This window comes from Carassius gibelio, chromosome A11 (assembly GCF_023724105.1).
Source record: "Carassius gibelio isolate Cgi1373 ecotype wild population from Czech Republic chromosome A11, carGib1.2-hapl.c, whole genome shotgun sequence".
In the NCBI taxonomy this organism is placed as follows: domain Eukaryota; kingdom Metazoa; phylum Chordata; class Actinopteri; order Cypriniformes; family Cyprinidae; genus Carassius; species Carassius gibelio.
This window is the reverse complement of record NC_068381.1, coordinates 17,349,925-17,372,513: the sequence shown is the minus strand read 5'-3', so window position 1 is coordinate 17,372,513 and position 22,589 is coordinate 17,349,925. Positions and strand designations below refer to the sequence as shown.

The 22,589-nt window shown below is 42.7% G+C and overlaps 1 protein-coding gene and 3 long non-coding RNA genes across 4 annotated transcripts; 1 reads left to right on the top strand and 3 right to left on the bottom strand.

Annotated features, from left to right (window-relative positions):
• Positions 1-2,680: 2,680 nt before the first annotated feature.
• On the bottom strand, positions 2,681-9,664 carry LOC128022531 (uncharacterized). Its single transcript, XR_008185940.1, has 2 exons — positions 9,566-9,664; positions 2,681-2,873 (listed from the first exon to the last, which is right to left on the bottom strand). It is a non-coding gene; the product is annotated as an uncharacterized LOC128022531 (long non-coding RNA).
• Positions 9,665-10,722: 1,058 nt separating this feature from the next.
• On the bottom strand, positions 10,723-12,339 carry LOC128022532 (uncharacterized). The gene is made up of 2 exons (XR_008185941.1): positions 12,241-12,339; positions 10,723-10,915 (listed from the first exon to the last, which is right to left on the bottom strand). It is a non-coding gene; the product is annotated as an uncharacterized LOC128022532 (long non-coding RNA).
• Positions 12,340-17,542: 5,203 nt separating this feature from the next.
• Positions 17,543-18,271, bottom strand: LOC128022530 (uncharacterized). The gene is made up of 2 exons (XR_008185939.1): positions 18,124-18,271; positions 17,543-17,686 (listed from the first exon to the last, which is right to left on the bottom strand). It is a non-coding gene; the product is annotated as an uncharacterized LOC128022530 (long non-coding RNA).
• ap1s2 (adaptor related protein complex 1 subunit sigma 2) lies at positions 18,137-21,642 on the top strand. Its single transcript, XM_052610193.1, has 5 exons — positions 18,137-18,305; positions 18,638-18,816; positions 19,675-19,783; positions 20,562-20,699; positions 20,799-21,642. The coding sequence occupies exons 1-5, from the start codon at positions 18,174-18,176 to the stop codon at positions 20,844-20,846; spliced, it is 606 nt and encodes a 201-aa protein (XP_052466153.1). The 5' UTR covers positions 18,137-18,173; the 3' UTR covers positions 20,847-21,642.
• The last annotated feature ends 947 nt before the right edge of the window (positions 21,643-22,589 follow it).

Here is a 22,589-nt window from a genome sequence, read left to right as displayed (position 1 = left end):
GTGCCTTTAGAATTTAAACCCAAAAGACTGAGTCTCGCTGTATCGCTCAGGCTGCACTGCAGTGTCTATTCACAGGTGCGACCCCACTACTGATCAGCACGGGGGCTTTGACCTGCTCCGTCTCCGACCTGGGTCGGTTCACCCCTCCTTAGACGACCTGGTGGTCCCAAGCTCCCCCAGGAGCACCATATCGATACTGAACTTAGTGTGGACACCTGATCGACATAGTCCACTGCAGTCCAGAACCCCTGAACTCAAGCGATCCACCAGCCTCAGCCTCCCAGCAGCTTGGATTACAGGCACGCGCCACTGCACCCGACGAGAGCTGCGAGCATCAGCGCTGATACTCAATCTAGTGCTCACTGAGACCTCCAGCGCAGCACAGCACAAAATAGTTTTTAACCTTGGTACATTTTTCCAAGTCACTGGTACTTTTAGATAGCTTTATTTTCCTAACAGATCATCAAAAACGGTGCGTTTATAAATGTTTCAACATAATTTTAATCGAATCACAAAATCACTTTTTTCACCACCACACCTGATAGTTGTTTCATCTAGATACTCCATTCATGTTAAGTAATTGCCTTGCATAAAACCTTTGACACAATTTAACTAGTACTGTTAAAATTAGAGCGTTAATGCAGGCAATTTTATTATTATTATTTTCTTCAGTTTAACGCGTTAAAAATATTTAATGCAATTAACTTGACCCACCACAGTCGTGTCATCCGCTAACTTAAAGAAGAGGTTGAGTTTGTGTGACAGTGTGCAGTCGTGGGTCAGCAGAGTGAAGAGGAGGGGGCTCAGCACACATCCTTGGGGGGCCTCAGTGTTCAGTGTGATGGTGCTGGATGTATTGCTGCCGACTTGTTGCAAGTTGCACAGCGAAGTGTTGATCCCCAGCTGGACCAGTTTGTGAATGAGCTGTTGAGGGATGACAGTGTTGAATGCTGAACGGAATCTTTGAACAGCATTCTGACGTATGAGTCTTTTTTTTATCCAAATGTGTGAGTGCTGAGTGGAGAGCAGTGGCGATGGCATCATCGGTTGAGTGGTTAGACCGATATACAAACTGGTAGAGGTCCAGGGAGGGTCGTTGACTAGGACGATGACTAGCCGTTCAAAGCACTTCATGAGAATAGGAGTATGTGCAACTGGACGGTAGTCATTGAAGCAGGATGGAGACGGCTTCTTCAGGACTGGATTGATGGTGGTAGTTTACAATTTAAACATTATTCGAAACATTTGGGGTAATTTAAGTAAGTCATTAAAATATATAACACTGTTCTAGTGGTGTTTTAGGCATTTTAATATAAAAATTATACATATTGTGCCTTTAGAATTTAAACCCAAAAGACTGAGTCTCGCTCAGGCTGCACTGCAGTGTCTATTCACAGGTGCGACCCCACTACTGATCAGCACGGGGGCTTTGACCTGCTCCGTCTCCGACCTGGGTCGGTTCACCCCTCCTTAGACGACCTGGTGGTCCCAAGCTCCCCCAGGAGCACCATATCGATACTGAACTTAGTGTGGACACCTGATCGACATAGTCCACTGCAGTCCAGAACCCCTGAACTCAAGCGATCCACCAGCCTCAGCCTCCCAGCAGCTTGGATTACAGGCACGCGCCACTGCACCCGACGAGAGCTGCGAGCATCAGCGCTGATACTCAATCTAGTGCTCACTGAGACCTCCAGCGCAGCACAGCACAAAATAGTTTTTAACCTTGGTACATTTTTCCAAGTCACTGGTACTTTTAGATAGCTTTATTTTCCTAACAGATCATCAAAAACGGTGCGTTTATAAATGTTTCAACATAATTTTAATCGAATCACAAAATCACTTTTTTCACCACCACACCTGATAGTTGTTTCATCTAGATACTCCTTTCATGTTAAGTAATTGCCTTGCATAAAACCTTTGACACAATTTAACTAGTACTGTTAAAATTAGAGCGTTAATGCAGGCAATTTTATTATTATTATTTTCTTCAGTTTAACGCGTTAAAAATATTTAATGCAATTAACTTGACCCACCACAGTCGTGTCATCCGCTAACTTAAAGAAGAGGTTGAGTTTGTGTGACAGTGTGCAGTCGTGGGTCAGCAGAGTGAAGAGGAGGGGGCTCAGCACACATCCTTGGGGGGCCTCAGTGTTCAGTGTTCAGTGTGATGGTGCTGGATGTATTGCTGCCGACCTGTTGCAAGTTGCACAGCGAAGTGTTGATCCCCAGCTGGACCAGTTTGTGAATGAGCTGTTGAGGGATGACAGTGTTGAATGCTGAACGGAATCTTTGAACAGCATTCTGACGTATGAGTCTTTTTTTTATCCAAATGTGTGAGTCCTGAGTGGAGAGCAGTGGCGATGGCATCATCGGTTGAGTGGTTAGACCGATATACAAACTGGTAGAGGTCCAGGGAGGGTCGTTGACTAGAACGATGACTAGCCGTTCAAAGCACTTCATGAGAATAGGAGTATGTGCAACTGGACGGTAGTCATTGAAGCAGGATGGAGACGGCTTCTTCAGGACTGGATTGATGGTGGTAGTTTACAATTTAAACATTATTCGAAACATTTGGGGTAATTTAAGTAAGTCATTAAAATATATAACACTGTTCTAGTGGTGTTTTAGGCATTTTAATATAAAAATTATACATATTGTGCCTTTAGAATTAAACCCAAAAGACTGAGTCTCGCTGTATTGCTCAGGCTGCACTGCAGTGTCTATTCACAGGTGCGACCCCACTACTGATCAGCACGGGGGCTTTGACCTGCTCCGTCTCCGACCTGGGTCGGTTCACCCCTCCTTAGACGACCTGGTGGTCCCAAGCTCCCCCAGGAGCACCATATCGATACTGAACTTAGTGTGGACACCTGATCTACATATTCCACTGCAGTCCAGAACCCCTGAACTCAAGCGATCCACCAGCCTCAGCCTCCCAGCAGCTTGGATTACAGGCACGCGCCACTGCACCCGACGAGAGCTGCGAGCATCAGCGCTGATACTCAATCTAGTGCTCACTGAGACCTCCAGCGCAGCACAGCACAAAATAGTTTTTAACCTTGGTACATTTTTCCAAGTCACTGGTACTTTTAGATAGCTTTATTCTCCTAACAGATCATCAAAAACGGTGCGTTTATAAATTTTTCAACATAATTTTAATCGAATCACAAAATCACTTTTTTCACCACCACACCTGATAGTTGTTTCATCTAGATACTCCATTCATGTTAAGTAATTGCCTTGCATAAAACCTTTGACACAATTTAACTAGTACTGTTAAAATTAGAGCGTTATTGCAGGCAATTTTATTCTTATTATTTTCTTCAGTTTAACGCGTTAAAAATATTTAATGCAATTAACTTGACCCACCACAGTCGTGTCATCCGCTAACTTAAAGAAGAGGTTGAGTTTGTGTGACAGTGTGCAGTCGTGGGTCAGCAGAGTGAAGAGGAGGGGGCTCAGCACACATCCTTGGGGGGCCTCAGTACACATCCTTGGGGGGCCTCAGTGTTCAGTGTGATGGTGCTGGATGTATTGCTGCCGACCTGTTGCAAGTTGCACAGCGAAGTGTTGATCCCCAGCTGGACCAGTTTGTGAATGAGCTGTTGAGGGATGACAGTGTTGAATGCTGAACGGAATCTTTGAACAGCATTCTGACGTATGAGTTTTTTTTTATCCAAATGTGTGAGTGCTGAGTGGAGAGCAGTGGCGATGGCATCATCGGTTGAGTGGTTAGACCGATATACAAACTGGTAGAGGTCCAGGGAGGGTCGTTGACTAGGACGATGACTAGCCGTTCAAAGCACTTCATGAGAATAGGAGTATGTGCAACTGGACGGTAGTCATTGAAGCAGGATGGAGACGGCTTCTTCAGGACTGGATTGATGGTGGTAGTTTACAATTTAAACATTATTCGAAACATTTGGGGTAATTTAAGTAAGTCATTAAAATATATAACACTGTTCTAGTGGTGTTTTAGGCATTTTAATATAAAAATTATACATATTGTGCCTTTAGAATTTAAACCCAAAAGACTGAGTCTCGCTGTATCGCTCAGGCTGCACTGCAGTGTCTATTCACAGGTGCGACCCCACTACTGATCAGCACGGGGGCTTTGACCTGCTCCGTCTCCGACCTGGGTCGGTTCACCCCTCCTTAGACGACCTGGTGGTCCCAAGCTCCCCCAGGAGCACCATATCGATACTGAACTTAGTGTGGACACCTGATCGACATAGTCCACTGCAGTCCAGAACCCCTGAACTCAAGTGATCCACCAGCCTCAGCCTCCCAGCAGCTTGGATTACAGGCACGCGCCACTGCACCCGACGAGAGCTGCGAGCATCAGCGCTGATACTCAATCTAGTGCTCACTGAGACCTCCAGCGCAGCACAGCACAAAATAGTTTTTAACCTTGGTACATTTTTCCAAGTCACTGGTACTTTTAGATAGCTTTATTTTCCTAACAGATCATCAAAAACGGTGCGTTTATAAATGTTTCAACATAATTTTAATCGAATCACAAAATCACTTTTTTCACCACCACACCTGATAGTTGTTTCATCTAGATACTCCATTCATGTTAAGTAATTGCCTTGCATAAAACCTGTGACACAATTTAACTAGTACTGTTAAAATTAGAGCGTTAATGCAGGCAATTTTATTATTATTATTTTCTTCAGTTTAACGCGTTAAAAATATTTAATGCAATTAACTTGACCCACCACAGTCGTGTCATCCGCTAACTTAAAGAAGAGGTTGAGTTTGTGTGACAGTGTGCAGTCGCGGGTCAGCAGAGTGAAGAGGAGGGGGCTCAGCACACATCCTTGGGGGGCCTCAGTGTTCAGTGTTCAGTGTGATGGTGCTGGATGTATTGCTGCCGACCTGTTGCAAGTTGCACAGCGAAGTGTTGATCCCCAGCTGGACCAGTTTGTGAATGAGCTGTTGAGGGATGACAGTGTTGAATGCTGAACGGAATCTTTGAACAGCATTCTGACGTATGAGTCTTTTTTTTATCCAAATGTGTGAGTGCTGAGTGGAGAGCAGTGGCGATGGCATCATCGGTTGAGTGGTTAGACCGATATACAAACTGGTAGAGGTCCAGGGAGGGTCGTTGACTAGGACGATGACTAGCCGTTCAAAGCACTTCATGAGAATAGGAGTATGTGCAACTGGACGGTAGTCATTGAAGCAGGATGGAGACGGCTTCTTCAGGACTGGATTGATGGTGGTAGTTTACAATTTAAACATTATTCGAAACATTTGGGGTAATTTAAGTAAGTCATTAAAATATATAACACTGTTCTAGTGGTGTTTTAGGCATTTTAATATAAAAATTATACATATTGTGCCTTTAGAATTTAAACCCAAAAGACTGAGTCTCGCTGTATCGCTCAGGCTGCACTGCAGTGTCTATTCACAGGTGCGACCCCACTACTGATCAGCACGGGGGCTTTGACCTGCTCCGTCTCCGACCTGGGTCGGTTCACCCCTCCTTAGACGACCTGGTGGTCCCAAGCTCCCCCAGGAGCACCATATCGATACTGAACTTAGTGTGGACACCTGATCGACATAGTCCACTGCAGTCCAGAACCCCTGAACTCAAGTGATCCACCAGCCTCAGCCTCCCAGCAGCTTGGATTACAGGCACGCGCCACTGCACCCGACGAGAGCTGCGAGCATCAGCGCTGATACTCAATCTAGTGCTCACTGAGACCTCCAGCGCAGCACAGCACAAAATAGTTTTTAACCTTGGTACATTTTTCCAAGTCACTGGTACTTTTAGATAGCTTTATTTTCCTAACAGATCATCAAAAACGGTGCGTTTATAAATGTTTCAACATAATTTTAATCGAATCACAAAATCACTTTTTTCACCACCACACCTGATAGTTGTTTCATCTAGATACTCCATTCATGTTAAGTAATTGCCTTGCATAAAACCTTTGACACAATTTAACTAGTACTGTTAAAATTAGAGCGTTAATGCAGGCAATTTTATTATTATTATTTTCTTCAGTTTAACGAGTTAAAAATATTTAATGCAATTAACTTGACCCACCACAGTCGTGTCATCCGCTAACTTAAAGAAGAGGTTGAGTTTGTGTGACAGTGTGCAGTCGTGGGTCAGCAGAGTGAAGAGGAGGGGGCTCAGCACACATCCTTGGGGGGCCTCAGTGTTCAGTGTGATGGTGCTGGATGTATTGCTGCCGACCTGTTGCAAGTTGCACAGCGAAGTGTTGATCCCCAGCTGGACCAGTTTGTGAATGAGCTGTTGAGGGATGACAGTGTTGAATGCTGAACGGAATCTTTGAACAGCATTCTGACGTATGAGTCTTTTTTTTATCCAAATGTGTGAGTGCTGAGTGGAGAGCAGTGGCGATGGCATCATCGGTTGAGTGGTTAGACCGATATACAAACTGGTAGAGGTCCAGGGAGGGTCGTTGACTAGGACGATGACTAGCCGTTCAAAGCACTTCATGAGAATAGGAGTATGTGCAACTGGACGGTAGTCATTGAAGCAGGATGGAGACGGCTTCTTCAGGACTGGATTGATGGTGGTAGTTTACAATTTAAACATTATTCGAAACATTTGGGGTAATTTAAGTAAGTCATTAAAATATATAACACTGTTCTAGTGGTGTTTTAGGCATTTTAATATAAAAATTATACATATTGTGCCTTTAGAATTTAAACCCAAAAGACTGAGTCTCGCTGTATCGCTCAGGCTGCACTGCAGTGTCTATTCACAGGTGCGACCCCACTACTGATCAGCACGGGGGCTTTGACCTGCTCCGTCTCCGACCTGGGTCGGTTCACCCCTCCTTAGACGACCTGGTGGTCCCAAGCTCCCCCAGGAGCACCATATCGATACTGAACTTAGTGTGGACACCTGATCGACATAGTCCACTGCAGTCCAGAACCCCTGAACTCAAGCGATCCACCAGCCTCAGCCTCCCAGCAGCTTGGATTACAGGCACGCGCCACTGCACCCGACGAGAGCTGCGAGCATCAGCGCTGATACTCAATCTAGTGCTCACTGAGACCTCCAGCGCAGCACAGCACAAAATAGTTTTTAACCTTGGTACATTTTTCCAAGTCACTGGTACTTTTAGATAGCTTTATTTTCCTAACAGATCATCAAAAACGGTGCGTTTATAAATGTTTCAACATAATTTTAATCGAATCACAAAATCACTTTTTTCACCACCACACCTGATAGTTGTTTCATCTAGATACTCCATTCATGTTAAGTAATTGCCTTGCATAAAACCTTTGACACAATTTAACTAGTACTGTTAAAATTAGAGCGTTAATGCAGGCAATTTTATTATTATTATTTTCTTCAGTTTAACGCGTTAAAAATATTTAATGCAATTAACTTGACCCACCACAGTCGTGTCATCCGCTAACTTAAAGAAGAGGTTGAGTTTGTGTGACAGTGTGCAGTCGTGGGTCAGCAGAGTGAAGAGGAGGGGGCTCAGCACACATCCTTGGGGGGCCTCAGTGTTCAGTGTTCAGTGTGATGGTGCTGGATGTATTGCTGCCGACCTGTTGCAAGTTGCACAGCGAAGTGTTGATCCCCAGCTGGACCAGTTTGTGAATGAGCTGTTGAGGGATGACAGTGTTGAATGCTGAACGGAATCTTTGAACAGCATTCTGACGTATGAGTCTTTTTTTTATCCAAATGTGTGAGTGCTGAGTGGAGAGCAGTGGCGATGGCATCATCGGTTGAGTGGTTAGACCGATATACAAACTGGTAGAGGTCCAGGGAGGGTCGTTGACTAGGACGATGATTAGCCGTTCAAAGCACTTCATGAGAATAGGAGTATGTGCAACTGGACGGTAGTCATTGAAGCAGGATGGAGACGGCTTCTTCAGGACTGGATTGATGGTGGTAGTTTACAATTTAAACATTATTCGAAACATTTGGGGTAATTTAAGTAAGTCATTAAAATATATAACACTGTTCTAGTGGTGTTTTAGGCATTTTAATATAAAAATTATACATATTGTGCCTTTAGAATTTAAACCCAAAAGACTGAGTCTCGCTGTATCGCTCAGGCTGCACTGCAGTGTCTATTCACAGGTGCGACCCCACTACTGATCAGCACGGGGGCTTTGACCTGCTCCGTCTCCGACCTGGGTCGGTTCACCCCTCCTTAGACGACCTGGTGGTCCCAAGCTCCCCCAGGAGCACCATATCGATACTGAACTTAGTGTGGACACCTGATCGACATAGTCCACTGCAGTCCAGAACCCCTGAACTCAAGCGATCCACCAGCCTCAGCCTCCCAGCAGCTTGGATTACAGGCACGCGCCACTGCACCCGACGAGAGCTGCGAGCATCAGCGCTGATACTCAATCTAGTGCTCACTGAGACCTCCAGCGCAGCACAGCACAAAATAGTTTTTAACCTTGGTACATTTTTCCAAGTCACTGGTACTTTTAGATAGCTTTATTTTCCTAACAGATCATCAAAAACGGTGCGTTTATAAATGTTTCAACATAATTTTAATCGAATCACAAAATCACTTTTTTCACCACCACACCTGATAGTTGTTTCATCTAGATACTCCATTCATGTTAAGTAATTGCCTTGCATAAAACCTTTGACACAATTTAACTAGTACTGTTAAAATTAGAGCGTTAATGCAGGCAATTTTATTATTATTATTTTCTTCAGTTTAACGCGTTAAAAATATTTAATGCAATTAACTTGACCCACCACAGTCGTGTCATCCGCTAACTTAAAGAAGAGGTTGAGTTTGTGTGACAGTGTGCAGTCGTGGGTCAGCAGAGTGAAGAGGAGGGGGCTCAGCACACATCCTTGGGGGGCCTCAGTGTTCAGTGTTCAGTGTGATGGTGCTGGATGTATTGCTGCCGACCTGTTGCAAGTTGCACAGCGAAGTGTTGATCCCCAGCTGGACCAGTTTGTGAATGAGCTGTTGAGGGATGACAGTGTTGAATGCTGAACGGAATCTTTGAACAGCATTCTGACGTATGAGTCTTTTTTTTATCCAAATGTGTGAGTGCTGAGTGGAGAGCAGTGGCGATGGCATCATCGGTTGAGTGGTTAGACCGATATACAAACTGGTAGAGGTCCAGAAGGGTCGTTGACTAGGACGATGACTAGCCGTTCAAAGCACTTCATGAGAATAGGAGTATGTGCAACTGGACGGTAGTCATTGAAGCAGGATGGAGACGGCTTCTTCAGGACTGGATTGATGGTGGTAGTTTACAATTTAAACATTATTCGAAACATTTGGGGTAATTTAAGTAAGTCATTAAAATATATAACACTGTTCTAGTGGTGTTTTAGGCATTTTAATATAAAAATTATACATATTGTGCCTTTAGAATTTAAACCCAAAAGACTGAGTCTCGCTGTATCGCTCAGGCTGCACTGCAGTGTCTATTCACAGGTGCAACCCCACTACTGATCAGCACGGGGGCTTTGACCTGCTCCGTCTCCGACCTGGGTCGGTTCACCCCTCCTTAGACGACCTGGTGGTCCCAAGCTCCCCCAGGAGCACCATATCGATACTGAACTTAGTGTGGACACCTGATCGACATAGTCCACTGCAGTCCAGAACCCCTGAACTCAAGCGATCCACCAGCCTCAGCCTCCCAGCAGCTTGGATTACAGGCACGCGCCACTGCACCCGACGAGAGCTGTGAGCATCAGCGCTGATACTCAATCTAGTGCTCACTGAGACCTCCAGCGCAGCACAGCACAAAATAGTTTTTAACCTTGGTACATTTTTCCAAGTCACTGGTACTTTTAGATAGCTTTATTTTCCTAACAGATCATCAAAAAGGGTGCGTTTATAAATGTTTCAACATAATTTTAATCGAATCACAAAATCACTTTTTTCACCACCACACCTGATAGTTGTTTCATCTAGATACTCCATTCATGTTAAGTAATTGCCTTGCATAAAACCTTTGACACAATTTAACTAGTACTGTTAAAATTAGAGCGTTAATGCAGGCAATTTTATTATTATTATTTTCTTCAGTTTAACGCGTTAAAAATATTTAATGCAATTAACTTGACCCACCACAGTCGTGTCATCCGCTAACTTAAAGAAGAGGTTGAGTTTGTGTGACAGTGTGCAGTCGTGGGTCAGCAGAGTGAAGAGGAGGGGGCTCAGCACACATCCTTGGGGGGCCTCAGTGTTCAGTGTTCAGTGTTCAGTGTTCAGTGTGATGGTGCTGGATGTATTGCTGCCGACCTGTTGCAAGTTGCACAGCGAAGTGTTGATCCCCAGCTGGACCAGTTTGTGAATGAGCTGTTGAGGGATGACAGTGTTGAATGCTGAACGGAATCTTTGAACAGCATTCTGACGTATGAGTCTTTTTTTTATCCAAATGTGTGAGTCCTGAGTGGAGAGCAGTGGCGATGGCATCATCGGTTGAGTGGTTAGACCGATATACAAACTGGTAGAGGTCCAGGGAGGGTCGTTGACTAGGACGATGACTAGCCGTTCAAAGCACTTCATGAGAATAGGAGTATGTGCAACTGGACGGTAGTCATTAAAGCAGGATGGAGACGGCTTCTTCAGGACTGGATTGATGGTGGGAGTTTACAATTTAAACATTATTCGAAACATTTGGGGTAATTTAAGTAAGTCATTAACATATATAACACTGTTCTAGTGGTGTTTTAGGCATTTTAATATAAAAATTATACATATTGTGCCTTTAGAATTAAACCCAAAAGACTGAGTCTCGCTGTATTGCTCAGGCTGCACTGCAGTGTCTATTCACAGGTGCGACCCCACTACTGATCAGCACGGGGGCTTTGACCTGCTCCGTCTCCGACCTGGGTCGGTTCACCCCTCCTTAGACGACCTGGTGGTCCCAAGCTCCCCCAGGAGCACCATATCGATACTGAACTTAGTGTGGACACCTGATCTACATATTCCACTGCAGTCCAGAACCCCTGAACTCAAGCGATCCACCAGCCTCAGCCTCCCAGCAGCTTGGATTACAGGCACGCGCCACTGCACCCAACGAGAGCTGCGAGCATCAGCGCTGATACTCAATCTAGTGCTCACTGAGACCTCCAGCGCAGCACAAAATAGTTTTTAACCTTGGTACATTTTTCCAAGTCACTGGTACTTTTAGATAGCTTTATTCTCCTAACAGATCATCAAAAACGGTGCATTTATAAATTTTTCAACATAATTTTAATCGAATCACAAAATCACTTTTTTCACCACCACACCTGATAGTTGTTTCATCTAGATACTCCATTCATGTTAAGTAATTGCCTTGCATAAAACCTTTGACACAATTTAACTAGTACTGTTAAAATTAGAGCGTTAATGCAGGCAATTTTATTATTATTATTTTCTTCAGTTTAACGCGTTAAAAATATTTAATGCAATTAACTTGACCCACCACAGTCGTGTCATCCGCTAACTTAAAGAAGAGGTTGAGTTTGTGTGACAGTGTGCAGTCATGGGTCAGCAGAGTGAAGAGGAGGGGGCTCAGCACACATCCTTGGGGCGCCTCAGTGTTCAGTGTGATGGTGCTGGATGTATTGCTGCCGACCTGTTGCAAGTTGCACAGCGAAGTGTTGATCCCCAGCTGGACCAGTTTGTGAATGAGCTGTTGAGGGATGACAGTGTTGAATGCTGAACGGAATCTTTGAACAGCATTCTGACGTATGAGTCTTTTTTTTATCCAAATGTTTGAGTGCTGAGTGGAGAGCAGTGGCGATGGCATCATCGGTTGAGTGTTTAGACCGATATACAAACTGGTAGAGGTCCAGGGAGAGTCGTTGACTAGGACGATGACTAGCCGTTCAAAGCACTTCATGAGAATAGGAGTATGTGCAACTGGACAGTAGTCATTGAAGCAGGATGGAGACGGCTTCTTCAGGACTGGATTGATGGTGGTAGTTTACAATTTAAACATTCTTCGAAACATTTGGGGTAATTTACGTAAGTCATTAAAATATATAACACTGTTCTAGTGGTGTTTTAGACATTTTAATATAAAAATTATACATATTGTGCCTTTAGAATTTAAACCCAAAAGACTGAGTCTCGCTGTATCGCTCAGGCTGCACTGCAGTGTCTATTCACAGGTGCGACCCCACTACTGATCAGCACGGGGGCTTTGACCTGCTCCGTCTCCGACCTGGGTCGGTTCACCCCTCCTTAGACGACCTGGTGGTCCCAAGCTCCCCCAGGAGCACCATATCGATACTGAACTTAGTGTGGACACCTGATCGACATAGTCCACTGCAGTCCAGAACCCCTGAACTCAAGCGATCCACCAGCCTCAGCCTCCCAGCAGCTTGGATTACAGGCACGCGCCACTGCACCCGACGAGAGCTGCGAGCATCAGCGCTGATACTCAATCTAGTGCTCACTGAGACCTCCAGCGCAGCACAGCACAAAATAGTTTTTAACCTTGGTACATTTTTCCAAGTCACTGGTACTTTTAGATAGCTTTATTCTCCTAACAGATCATCAAAAACGGTGCGTTTATAAATGTTTCAACATAATTTTAATCGAATCACAAAATCACTTTTTTCACCACCACACCTGATAGTTGTTTACTCTAGATACTCCATTCATGTTAAGTAATTGCCTTGCATAAAACCTTTGACACAATTTAACTAGTACTGTTAAAATTAGAGCGTTAATGCAGGCAATTTTATTATTATTATTTTCTTCAGTTTAACGCGTTAAAAATATTTAATGCAATTAACTTGACCCACCACAGTCGTGTCATCCGCTAACTTAAAGAAGAGGTTGAGTTTGTGTGACAGTGTGCAGTCATGGGTCAGCAGAGTGAAGAGGAGGGGGCTCAGCACACATCCTTGGGGGGCCTCAGTGTTCAGTGTTCAGTGTGATGGTGCTGGATGTATTGCTGCCGACCTGTTGCAAGTTGCACAGCGAAGTGTTGATCCCCAGCTGGACCAGTTTGTGAATGAGCTGTTGAGGGATGACAGTGTTGAATGCTGAACGGAATCTTTGAACAGCATTCTGACGTATGAGTCTTTTTTTATCCAAATGTTTGAGTGCTGAGTGGAGAGCAGTGGCGATGGCATCAGCGGTTGAGTGTTTAGACAGATATACAAACTGGTAGAGGTCCAGGGAGAGTCGTTGACTAGGACGATGACTAGCCTTGCAAAGCACTTCATGAGAATAGGAGTATGTGCAACTGGACGGTAGTCATTGAAGCAGGATGGAGACGGCTTCTTCAGGACTGGATTGATGGTGGTAGTTTACAATTTAAACATTCTTCGAAACATTTGGGGTAATTTACGTAAGTCATTAAAATATATAAGACTGTTCTAGTGGTGTTTTAGACATTTTAATATAAAAATTATACATATTGTGCCTTTAGAATTTAAACCCAAAAGACTGAGTCTCGCTGTATCGCTCAGGCTGCACTGCAGTGTCTATTCACAGGTGCGACCCCACTACTGATCAGCACGGGGGCTTTGACCTGCTCCGTCTCCGACCTGGGTCGGTTCATCCCTCCTTAGACGACCTGGTGGTCCCAAGCTCCCCCAGGAGCACCATATCGATACTGAACTTAGTGTGGACACCTGATCTACATAGTCCACTGCAGTCCAGAACCCCTGAACTCAAGCGATCCACCAGCCTCAGCCTCCCAGCAGTTTGGACTACAGGCACGCGCCACTGCACCCGACGAGAGCTGCGAGCATCAGCGCTGATACTCAATCTAGTGCTCACTGAGACCTCCAGCGCAGCACAGCACAAAATAGTTTTTAACCTTGGTACATTTTTCCAAGTCACTGGTACTTTTAGATAGCTTTATTCTCCTAACAGATCATCAAAAACGGTGCGTTTATAAATGTTTCAACATAATTTTAATCGAATCACAAAATCACTTTTTTCACCACCACACCTGATAGTTGTTTCATCTAGATACTCCATTCATGTTAAGTAATTGCCTTGCATAAAACCTTTGACACAATTTAACTAGTACTGTTAAAATTAGAGCGTTAATGCAGGCAATTTTATTATTATTATTTTCTTCAGTTTAACGCGTTAAAAATATTTAATGCAATTAACTTGACCCACCAAAGTCGTGTAATCCGCTAACTTAAAGAAGAGGTTGAGTTTGTGTGACAGTGTGCAGTCGTGGGTCAGCAGAGTGAAGAGGAGGGGGCTCAGCACACATCCTTGGGGGGCCTCAGTGTTCAGTGTTCAGTGTGATGGTGCTGGATGTATTGCTGCCGACCTGTTGCAAGTTGCACAGCGAATTGTTGATTCCCCAGCTGGACCAGTTTGTGAATGAGCTGTTGAGGGATGACAGTGTTGAATGCTGAACGGAATCTTTGAACAGCATTCTGACGTATGAGTCTTTTTTTTATCCAAATGTGTGAGTGCTGAGTGGAGAGCAGTGGCGATGGCATCATCGGTTGAGTGGTTAGACCGATATACAAACTGGTAGAGGTCCAGGGAGGGTCGTTGACTAGGACGATGACTAGCCGTTCAAAGCACTTCATGAGAATAGGAGTATGTGCAACTGGACGGTAGTCATTGAAGCAGGATGGAGACGGCTTCTTTAGGACTGGATTGATGGTGGTAGTTTACAATTTAAACATTATTCGAAACATTTGGGGTAATTTAAGTAAGTCATTAAAATATATAACACTGTTCTAGTGGTGTTTTAGGCATTTTAATATAAAAATTATACATATTGTGCCTTTAGAATTAAACCCGAAAGACTGAGTCTCGCTGTATCGCTCAGGCTGCACTGCAGTGTCTATTCACAGGTGCGACCCCACTACTGATCAGCACGGGGGCTTTGACCTGCTCCGTCTCCGACCTGGGCCGGTTCACCCCTCCTTAGACGACCTGGTGGTCCCAAGCTCCCCCAGGAGCACCATATCGATACTGAACTTAGTGTGGACACCTGATCTACATAGTCCACTGCAGTCCAGAACCCCTGAACTCAAGCAATCCACCAGCCTCAGCCTCCCAGCAGCTTGGACTACAGGCACGCGCCACTGCACCCGACGAGAGCTGCGAGCATCAGCGCTGATACTCAATCTAGTGCTCACTGAGACCTCGAGCACAGCAGACATTAGTATTTAAACCTGTTACATTTTCACAAGTCACCGGTAGTTTATAAAGCTTTATTCTCATAACAGATCATCATAAATGTTTAAGCATAATTTAAATCAACTTTTCACCACCACACCTAATAGTTGTTTCATCTATTTATTTGAACATCTAACGTTGAATGTTGTTCACTCACAGCATCCTCTAGTGTATGAATCATGTAACACATCTGACGAGAGAAGAGCTGGTCGCTGTTCAGAGGTCAGAGACAGGTTTGAAAAACCTTGAGGGTGAGTAAAGATGACAAGATTTTCATTTTTGATCTATATTAAATTAGTAAAACAAAAACACAGATTGGATAATGTGTGAGTTACATAGGGTCAAACTGTTTTATTCCAGTCCATCACACATACATGTCCACTCACTTCACTAAAGTGAGAGAAAGATTATTACAAATTTATACATTAAAGCACTTTATTTACTATGACATACAGAAAAATATTGAATATAAATAGAGAAAGATTAATTAATATTACAATACAAGTATGATTCTGAATGCGTGACACACTGAAGACTGGAGTAATCAAAAGAATCAGATGAAAATCTGGAAAAAAAAAATCAGCTTTGCGTCACAGGAATGAATTACATTTTAAAACATATTTATATAGAAAACAGTCATTTTAAAATATAATAATTACACAATATTACTGTATTTTTTTATCAAATAAATGCAGCCTTGGTGAGCATAAGAGACTTCTAAAACATTTTTTTTTACATCTTTATTATTCCAAATGTGTGGCTGGCAGTGTATATTTATACTCTTATTATTATTATGGTTTAAAAAAAACTGAGGAACATCTAATTTCATCTTGAAATGCAAGCTAACAGGTACAAGAGGCTGAACTGAGATGTGATGTACCAGTAAGGAAACCATTTATTACTTTGATCTACTGTAAAAGACACTTTGCATTTGCCAATGAAAATAAGCATTGGAGTATGAAAGATCATAGAACACAATGAACACAATGTAGCCAAGTATGGAGGATCTGGTTGGAGATCAAATGTGTATTTTCCAATATGATAACGTTCCAACATGCTGCACATGGAACAAAGTTGCACACAGTGGAAGTGTTCAAGATCATGTGTCCCTAACTTTAAATCCATTTAAAACCTTTGGGAAATTATAAACCTGCATTGTGAAAAGTCGTGTCTCCAGTTCACCTGCTTCTGTTGTCATGCCTGTCACAGTCACCTCAGCACACTACATTTCCCAGACTCCAGTTTGTCTCCCGCGGAGTATCTGCTCCTCCATCTCTGCCAAGATGGTCATTCTCTGGAGAGTTATATGGAGGAGTTTGTAGACCATGTCCATCGGGTGAGTTGGAGTGATTCTGTTCTGAATAACGTTTTGCTGAATGGGCTGGATTAGGATCTGCTAATCATCTTTATACTTCCAAATGTTTATGAGTTGTCTCTGGTGGATTTTATTAATTGAGTTCCAGATTCTGTGTTGGTGAAGCGTACAAGGACTCAAGTGGTGTCTCTCCAGTTCCATCCTTACATCCTTAATCTCCCTTTTACAGATAACTTTGTCCCTGATATCCACTCCATCCGGTCCTTCATTGAAGTCATCACCTATCATGACTGCCGATTTCAAGTCCACTCTAGTCTATGAGCCTGCCCAAAACCTTGGAAGGCTCCAGCCCTTGAGTGTGCTCCACGTCTTGCCCATATAGGGCTCCTGTTCCCACATCTAGCCCAGAGAGTGCTGCTCAAGCCACTGACCAGAGTCCAGTGAAGCCTCCAATCCCTGACCAGAGCCCAGTGCAGCCTTTAACCCATGAGCTCTGTCTAGTGCCCACTCTTGCCTCAGAGCTCTGCCAGGATCCTGCTCTAGTCCATGGATCCGATCTAGAAAGCTCTCCAGAATCCTCTCCAGAATGTGCTTACTTCACAGGGCTCCATCAGGAGCCTAGCTCCCCTTCATCTTGATTGGTCCCATCCAGCTCTCCTGCGTATCTTAAGTCCTACTCAAGATACGCAGGATGCGTATTAATGTTGAATAAGGCAAATATGCAGGACCGGGTCGTTGTAGCAATGTGGTCTGTGAAGCACTCCTAGGTTTCTGGCTGTCCTCGAAGGAGTAATGGTTGACAAGCCCAGCTGTATAGAGAAGCTGTGATGAGGCATTTGGGTTAGCTGGAATCACCAGAAGTTCTGTCTTCGTCAGGTTAAGCTGAAGGTGATGGTCATTCATCTAGCTAGAAATGTCACTCAGACAGGCTGAAATGCGAGCAGCTACCGTTGGGTCATCTGGTTGGAATGAGAAGTACAGTTGGGTGTCATCAGCGTAGCAGTGATTAGAAAAGCCATGATTCTGAATGACAGATCCTAATGACATCATGTAGATGGAGAAGAGAAGAGGTCCAAGTACTGAGCCTTGAGGAACCCGAGTCCAAGTAATCATGAAGACAAGACAGTTTCTCACTTCTTCAAGGTTTATTCAAACCCACAAGCAATACAACAGTGCCAGCCATTTACATGATTGGGCAGCAGGTGCAACAACTTCCATTCTTAGTCCACACCTTTTATAGGTATCAAGATGTGGATTACAGCGCCATCTCCTGACAAGTACATAGACACAACAGGGACAGTTTCAGATTTTGTTTTAAGATTGCGAAGCCAAAAAAATGTTTTGTGTGGATTGACTTGCATGGATGAATTGTTCACCACAAAACGATCAATTTAGGCAAACAAAGTAAACATGATCAATTTTGATTTCAGTTGGACTTTAAAAGCAAATATAGTGCAAATATCCTCTCTAGGCATCACTTATGGACACTACTGTATATATGAAGTATGTTCCTTGCTAACAAAAAATATGTTCATGTTATATGTTATAGACAACAAATAAAGGTTTCTATAGATGTGACGTGAATATATTTTTTTGAATTAAAATATAATATATAATATATATATGAAGGGTAACAAATGCTTTTAAAAATATACATTTAAAAATATATATTGTTATTCTTTTTTTCCGTATGGGAGCATCACCCACCCTGTTCGAGTCTGGACCAATACGAGGGTCATCGGTGAGAATCGGAGCCAATGAGAGGACAGGAGTCCCTTGATGTTGCGAAAGGAAGACGCGTCCATGTAACGGGATTCCTCACATCTGCGTTCACTGCCATCAGGCACGAAGCTTATGCTCACGGAATCCAGTGTAATATAAACTTAAAGGTAAAAGCTACATTTTATCTCACGCATTTATGGCCTTTATTTGGTCTTGCTCGAGCAATCACTTGTGGTTGAATAGTGTGAATAGTTCATATATTTAACATGTAAGTTACACGGTCGCAGGCTTCTTCCTCTTTTGTGGCAGCAAGCAGGAACAGTTCACCCAAAACGACATCGCTTCCGTTTGGTTATAAATATAAACGGACTGTTTTTTTTTTTTAAATGGCCGACATGACAAACGTTTCTGGCTTTATGACTGGGATTGCTGAACACTGTTTTGGCTTGACTTGCACAAACACGTCGAGTGTCTTTTCTGTCCCCCTCTCTCTCTTCAGATGCAGTTTATGCTGCTCTTCAGCAGGCAGGGAAAGCTGCGGCTGCAGAAGTGGTACGTGCCTCTGTCGGACACCCAGAAGAAGAAGATCTCCCGGGAGGTCATTCAGATGGTACTGGCTCGCAAACCCAAGATGTGCAGCTTCCTGGAATGGAGGGATCTGAAAATAGTCTACAAAAGGTTAGAAAGCCATACTGAATGATGTTTACTGCATGGAGGGAACTACAGATCCATTGTGTTCGGCACTTTCCATGAACACGGTACTCTTGGGTGTTCCCTGACTTACAAAAAAAAAAAAGCCTTATGGGCACAATTCCCATGTTTTTGTTTGTGTGTGTTTGACATATTTACATGTCTGATAAACTGTTATCTGACTAACCTAATAAGAAAAGCTGGTAGAAGCAAGTTTTAAACACCTTCAATGTTTGTATCAACCCCTTAAAATGCTGAACATGGTCTGTCCCACATTAGAGCTCTAGTCTAGACCTTCTCAGCTGTACTCAGCATTTTAAATTACAGCAATGTTACTTTTGACATGTTGAATTCATTGTAGTAATTAATTATTTAATTAAAGGGATGGTTCACATTCAGTTGCTGGTCCTCATTGACTCCCATAGTGTTTTTCCATAGGGATTTTTTTTTTTAAAGAGTTACAAACTATGAACCAAACCAACCAGCTACGAGGAGAATCACAACTTCAATTTGACGCAAAAAAGTATTTGAAAATCAGACAAGACTGAATTTAACAGCTTCAGTAAAGGGAAGAAAATCCCATGAATCATGATGCAAATGACATTGAAATCCATGGTGAAAGTCTATTTGACTGCCCAGTGCTACTTTAATCACAGTCATTATTGCCTTTGATACTTTCTCCCTGGTAGATGAGAATGACTGTTCAGGACAAAATGATCCTGTTTTTGATGGTTTGTAATACTGTGTAGCTTTGCACTGTGGCCAGACTGAAAGAGGAACAGAGAAATGCGTTTCATTTTCATTGTACTGTTTGTGTTTAGATGATGATCTTATTTTGCATTTCAGATATGCCAGCCTATATTTTTGCTGTGCTGTGGAGGATCAGGAAAATGAGTTGATAACCCTGGAAATCATCCACAGATACGTGGAGCTGCTGGACAAATATTTTGGCAGTGTGAGTTTTATGTCAGCATTAGCTTTTTAACCTCACGAAAAAATTGCTGTTTCACCATTTACTGCTCTTTCATTGTTCCAAACTTGTATGACAATGACTCATGATTTGTATGACAATGATTTTTTTTTTAAAAACACCATAAAGTAGTGCTGCATGATAAATCATTACCACAATTTCTTCTTCTCTCAATTCTTTTTTTTAAGCTTATAATTGTCTGTGATATTTGCCATCTGGCTACTTATACTGAAAAGTTTCATTTTAATATGGCACTTGCTTTATCTAACCGATAACAAGCTTTCACAGACTTTCATGGTAGCGGCTGCCAGATACCAAGAGTTTAAATCCTCCAATTAGAGCTTCTTCATAAATTGATACGTTTTCTTCCCAGTGGTTTACTCAATACCCCCAACCTGGCAACCAGGCAAACATGATCTCTCTATTCTACATTACAGAAAAAGCGCTGAAAACACTGGCAAATCTAAGTTGGAGTTTAGCCATCCTTATTAAAATATTCAACTCCAAAAAAAGTGTAATGCAGCCAATCTGTTTTCTTTCATATGGTCATTTGTTCTCTTTGCTGTGACTTAATTTGCCAGCAAATCATGTGAGTGCAATGATTCGGATGAAATGTAAAAAAAAAAGAAAAAAGAATGACAACAGCCATGATTAATAATTGTGATTTTATATTTCGTTATTAACCGTTTATTGTGATTATTGTATTAACCAATGGCAATATGTTGCTATATTTAAACCACAATCACTCATTGTGAAACTCCAGGTGTGTGAACTGGACATTATCTTCAACTTTGAGAAAGCCTATTACATTCTGGATGAGTTCATACTGGGTGGTGAAGCCCAGGAGACCTCGAAGAAGAACGTGCTGAAGGCCATAGAGCAAGCTGACATGATGCAGGAGGTGAGGAACACAAATACTGTCTGAGTTTTTAGAATGTGAAATTAAATAGTTAATTTTTTTGTTTTTGAATGAGTTTTCTCTGATTCTCCTCTCTAACAGGAAGCCGAGGCACCACGTAGCGTTCTGGAGGAGATTGGACTGACATAAATGATGAGAACTCCTCCAACCCAAACACTTAGACTCATCTCCCTTTCTTTTTTTCTGTGGGCATTTTCTCTACACTTGTATTTTAGGTTATTTTGCAGGCAAAAGTAGTGTTTGAAATGATCAGCACTTCCTGAATAAAGTTAGATACTGACGTTTGGATTTCTCCTGCCAAACATCTGAGCGAATCCAGCACGTTGAAGTGGTCGTCTTAGTAGTTATGCAAATTTCCCATAGTGCTTGGTTGTTTGGATCAGTAAATGTGTAGCAAAGTTTAATGTCAATGTCCCCACACTTCTCTGTAGATTTTAACCATTACCTCTCACCTTCAGCTGCCTTAAAACACTCCTTTCCAGCTCACAATGTTTGCCAGTATCTTATGCAACTCTCAGTAGATCCGAGTCAATGGGTTGTCACTGTTCGAGACCAAGACTTGCTGAAGAGGTACAGACCAAACACTCTTATTAAAAGGGGGGAAATAGCTTATGTAACATCAACATTCAAAAATTTGGGCCTAAATTCATGGATTGTATTAATTAAGGCACAAGTAAACATCAGTATTAGTCAATTCTTGACCAGAATCACTGTAAACACTTAATTAGTTAAGGCATATCAGGCATTTGCCATTCAACAGCTAAACGTTTTATTTCCAAAGCCAAAGAATCTACACCATCCTCATGCCTTTTTTTTCCTTAAAAGCATCTTTGTATGCTTTTGTATTGGACTTTGATTTTCTGACTTCCTCTTGAAAATGTCCTTTGAAGATTCATCAAAACAGAATAAAAGTCAGATATTGCAATATGATGTGTAAATCTTTGGTGAGCTTTTACTAATGACAATATAATTTGGTATGTATACTCATCATGAAATGGAAATAAACCCCTTAATGCATCTTAAAGTGATAGTTCACCCAAAAATCAAGCTCAATTTGTTCCAAACCCCTATGCGTTTCTTTTTTCTGTAGATAATACAAAAGAAGACACTAAGAAAGCTAGTAACCAAACAGTTCCTAGTCCCCATAGACTTCCATAGTATTTTTGCTTAATATGGAAGTTAATTGGGATCAACAATTGTTTGGTTACCAGCATTATAGAGAATATCTGCTTATATGTTCAACAGAAGAAAGAAACTAAACTTTAGTTTTCATTTTTGAAAAGGTAAATTACCTTACTGTGAACAATTAATGAATGCAAAGTCGTGGGGAAGTCGTGGCCTAATGGTTAGAGGGTTGGACTCCCAATTGAAGGGTTGTGGGTTCTAGTCTTGGGCCGGACGGAATTGTGGGTGGGGGGAGTGCATGTACAGTTCTCTCTCCACCTTCAATACCACGACTTAGGTGCCCTTGAGCAAGGCATCGAACCCCCAACTGCTCCCCGGGTGCCGCAGCATAAATGGCTGCCCACTGCTCCGGGTGTGTGCTCACAGTGTGTGTGTGTGTGTGTGTGTGTGTGTTCACTGCTCTGTGTGTGTGCATTTCGGATGGGTTAAATGCAGAGCACAAATTCTGAGTATGGGTCACCATACTTGGCTGAATGTCACTTCACTTTTTTTAAACATTGAATTTTAAATGTACTTTTTGAGCTCATACTTTTTAATAAAAATGTCATAATTGGAACGTCAGATGTCTTTCTGGTGACATATGCAAGACTTCTCCAATGATTTGTGAAATTCACAACTGATGGACAGAATCACAGTCCACACTGAACGTTTTTTTTCTTTGTCAATAATTTGTTTCACTCTGATGAA

Coding starts and splice junctions, on each gene's coding strand:
- ap1s2 (XM_052610193.1), top strand. CDS start 18,174: ATGAGAGGACAGGAGTCCCTTGATGTTGCGAAAGGAAGACGCGTCCAT. Junction 18,817..19,674: donor CTGAAAATAGTCTACAAAAG/GTTAGAAAGCCA, acceptor TTTGCATTTCAG/ATATGCCAGCCTATATTTTT. Junction 19,784..20,561: donor TGGACAAATATTTTGGCAGT/GTGAGTTTTATG, acceptor GTGAAACTCCAG/GTGTGTGAACTGGACATTAT.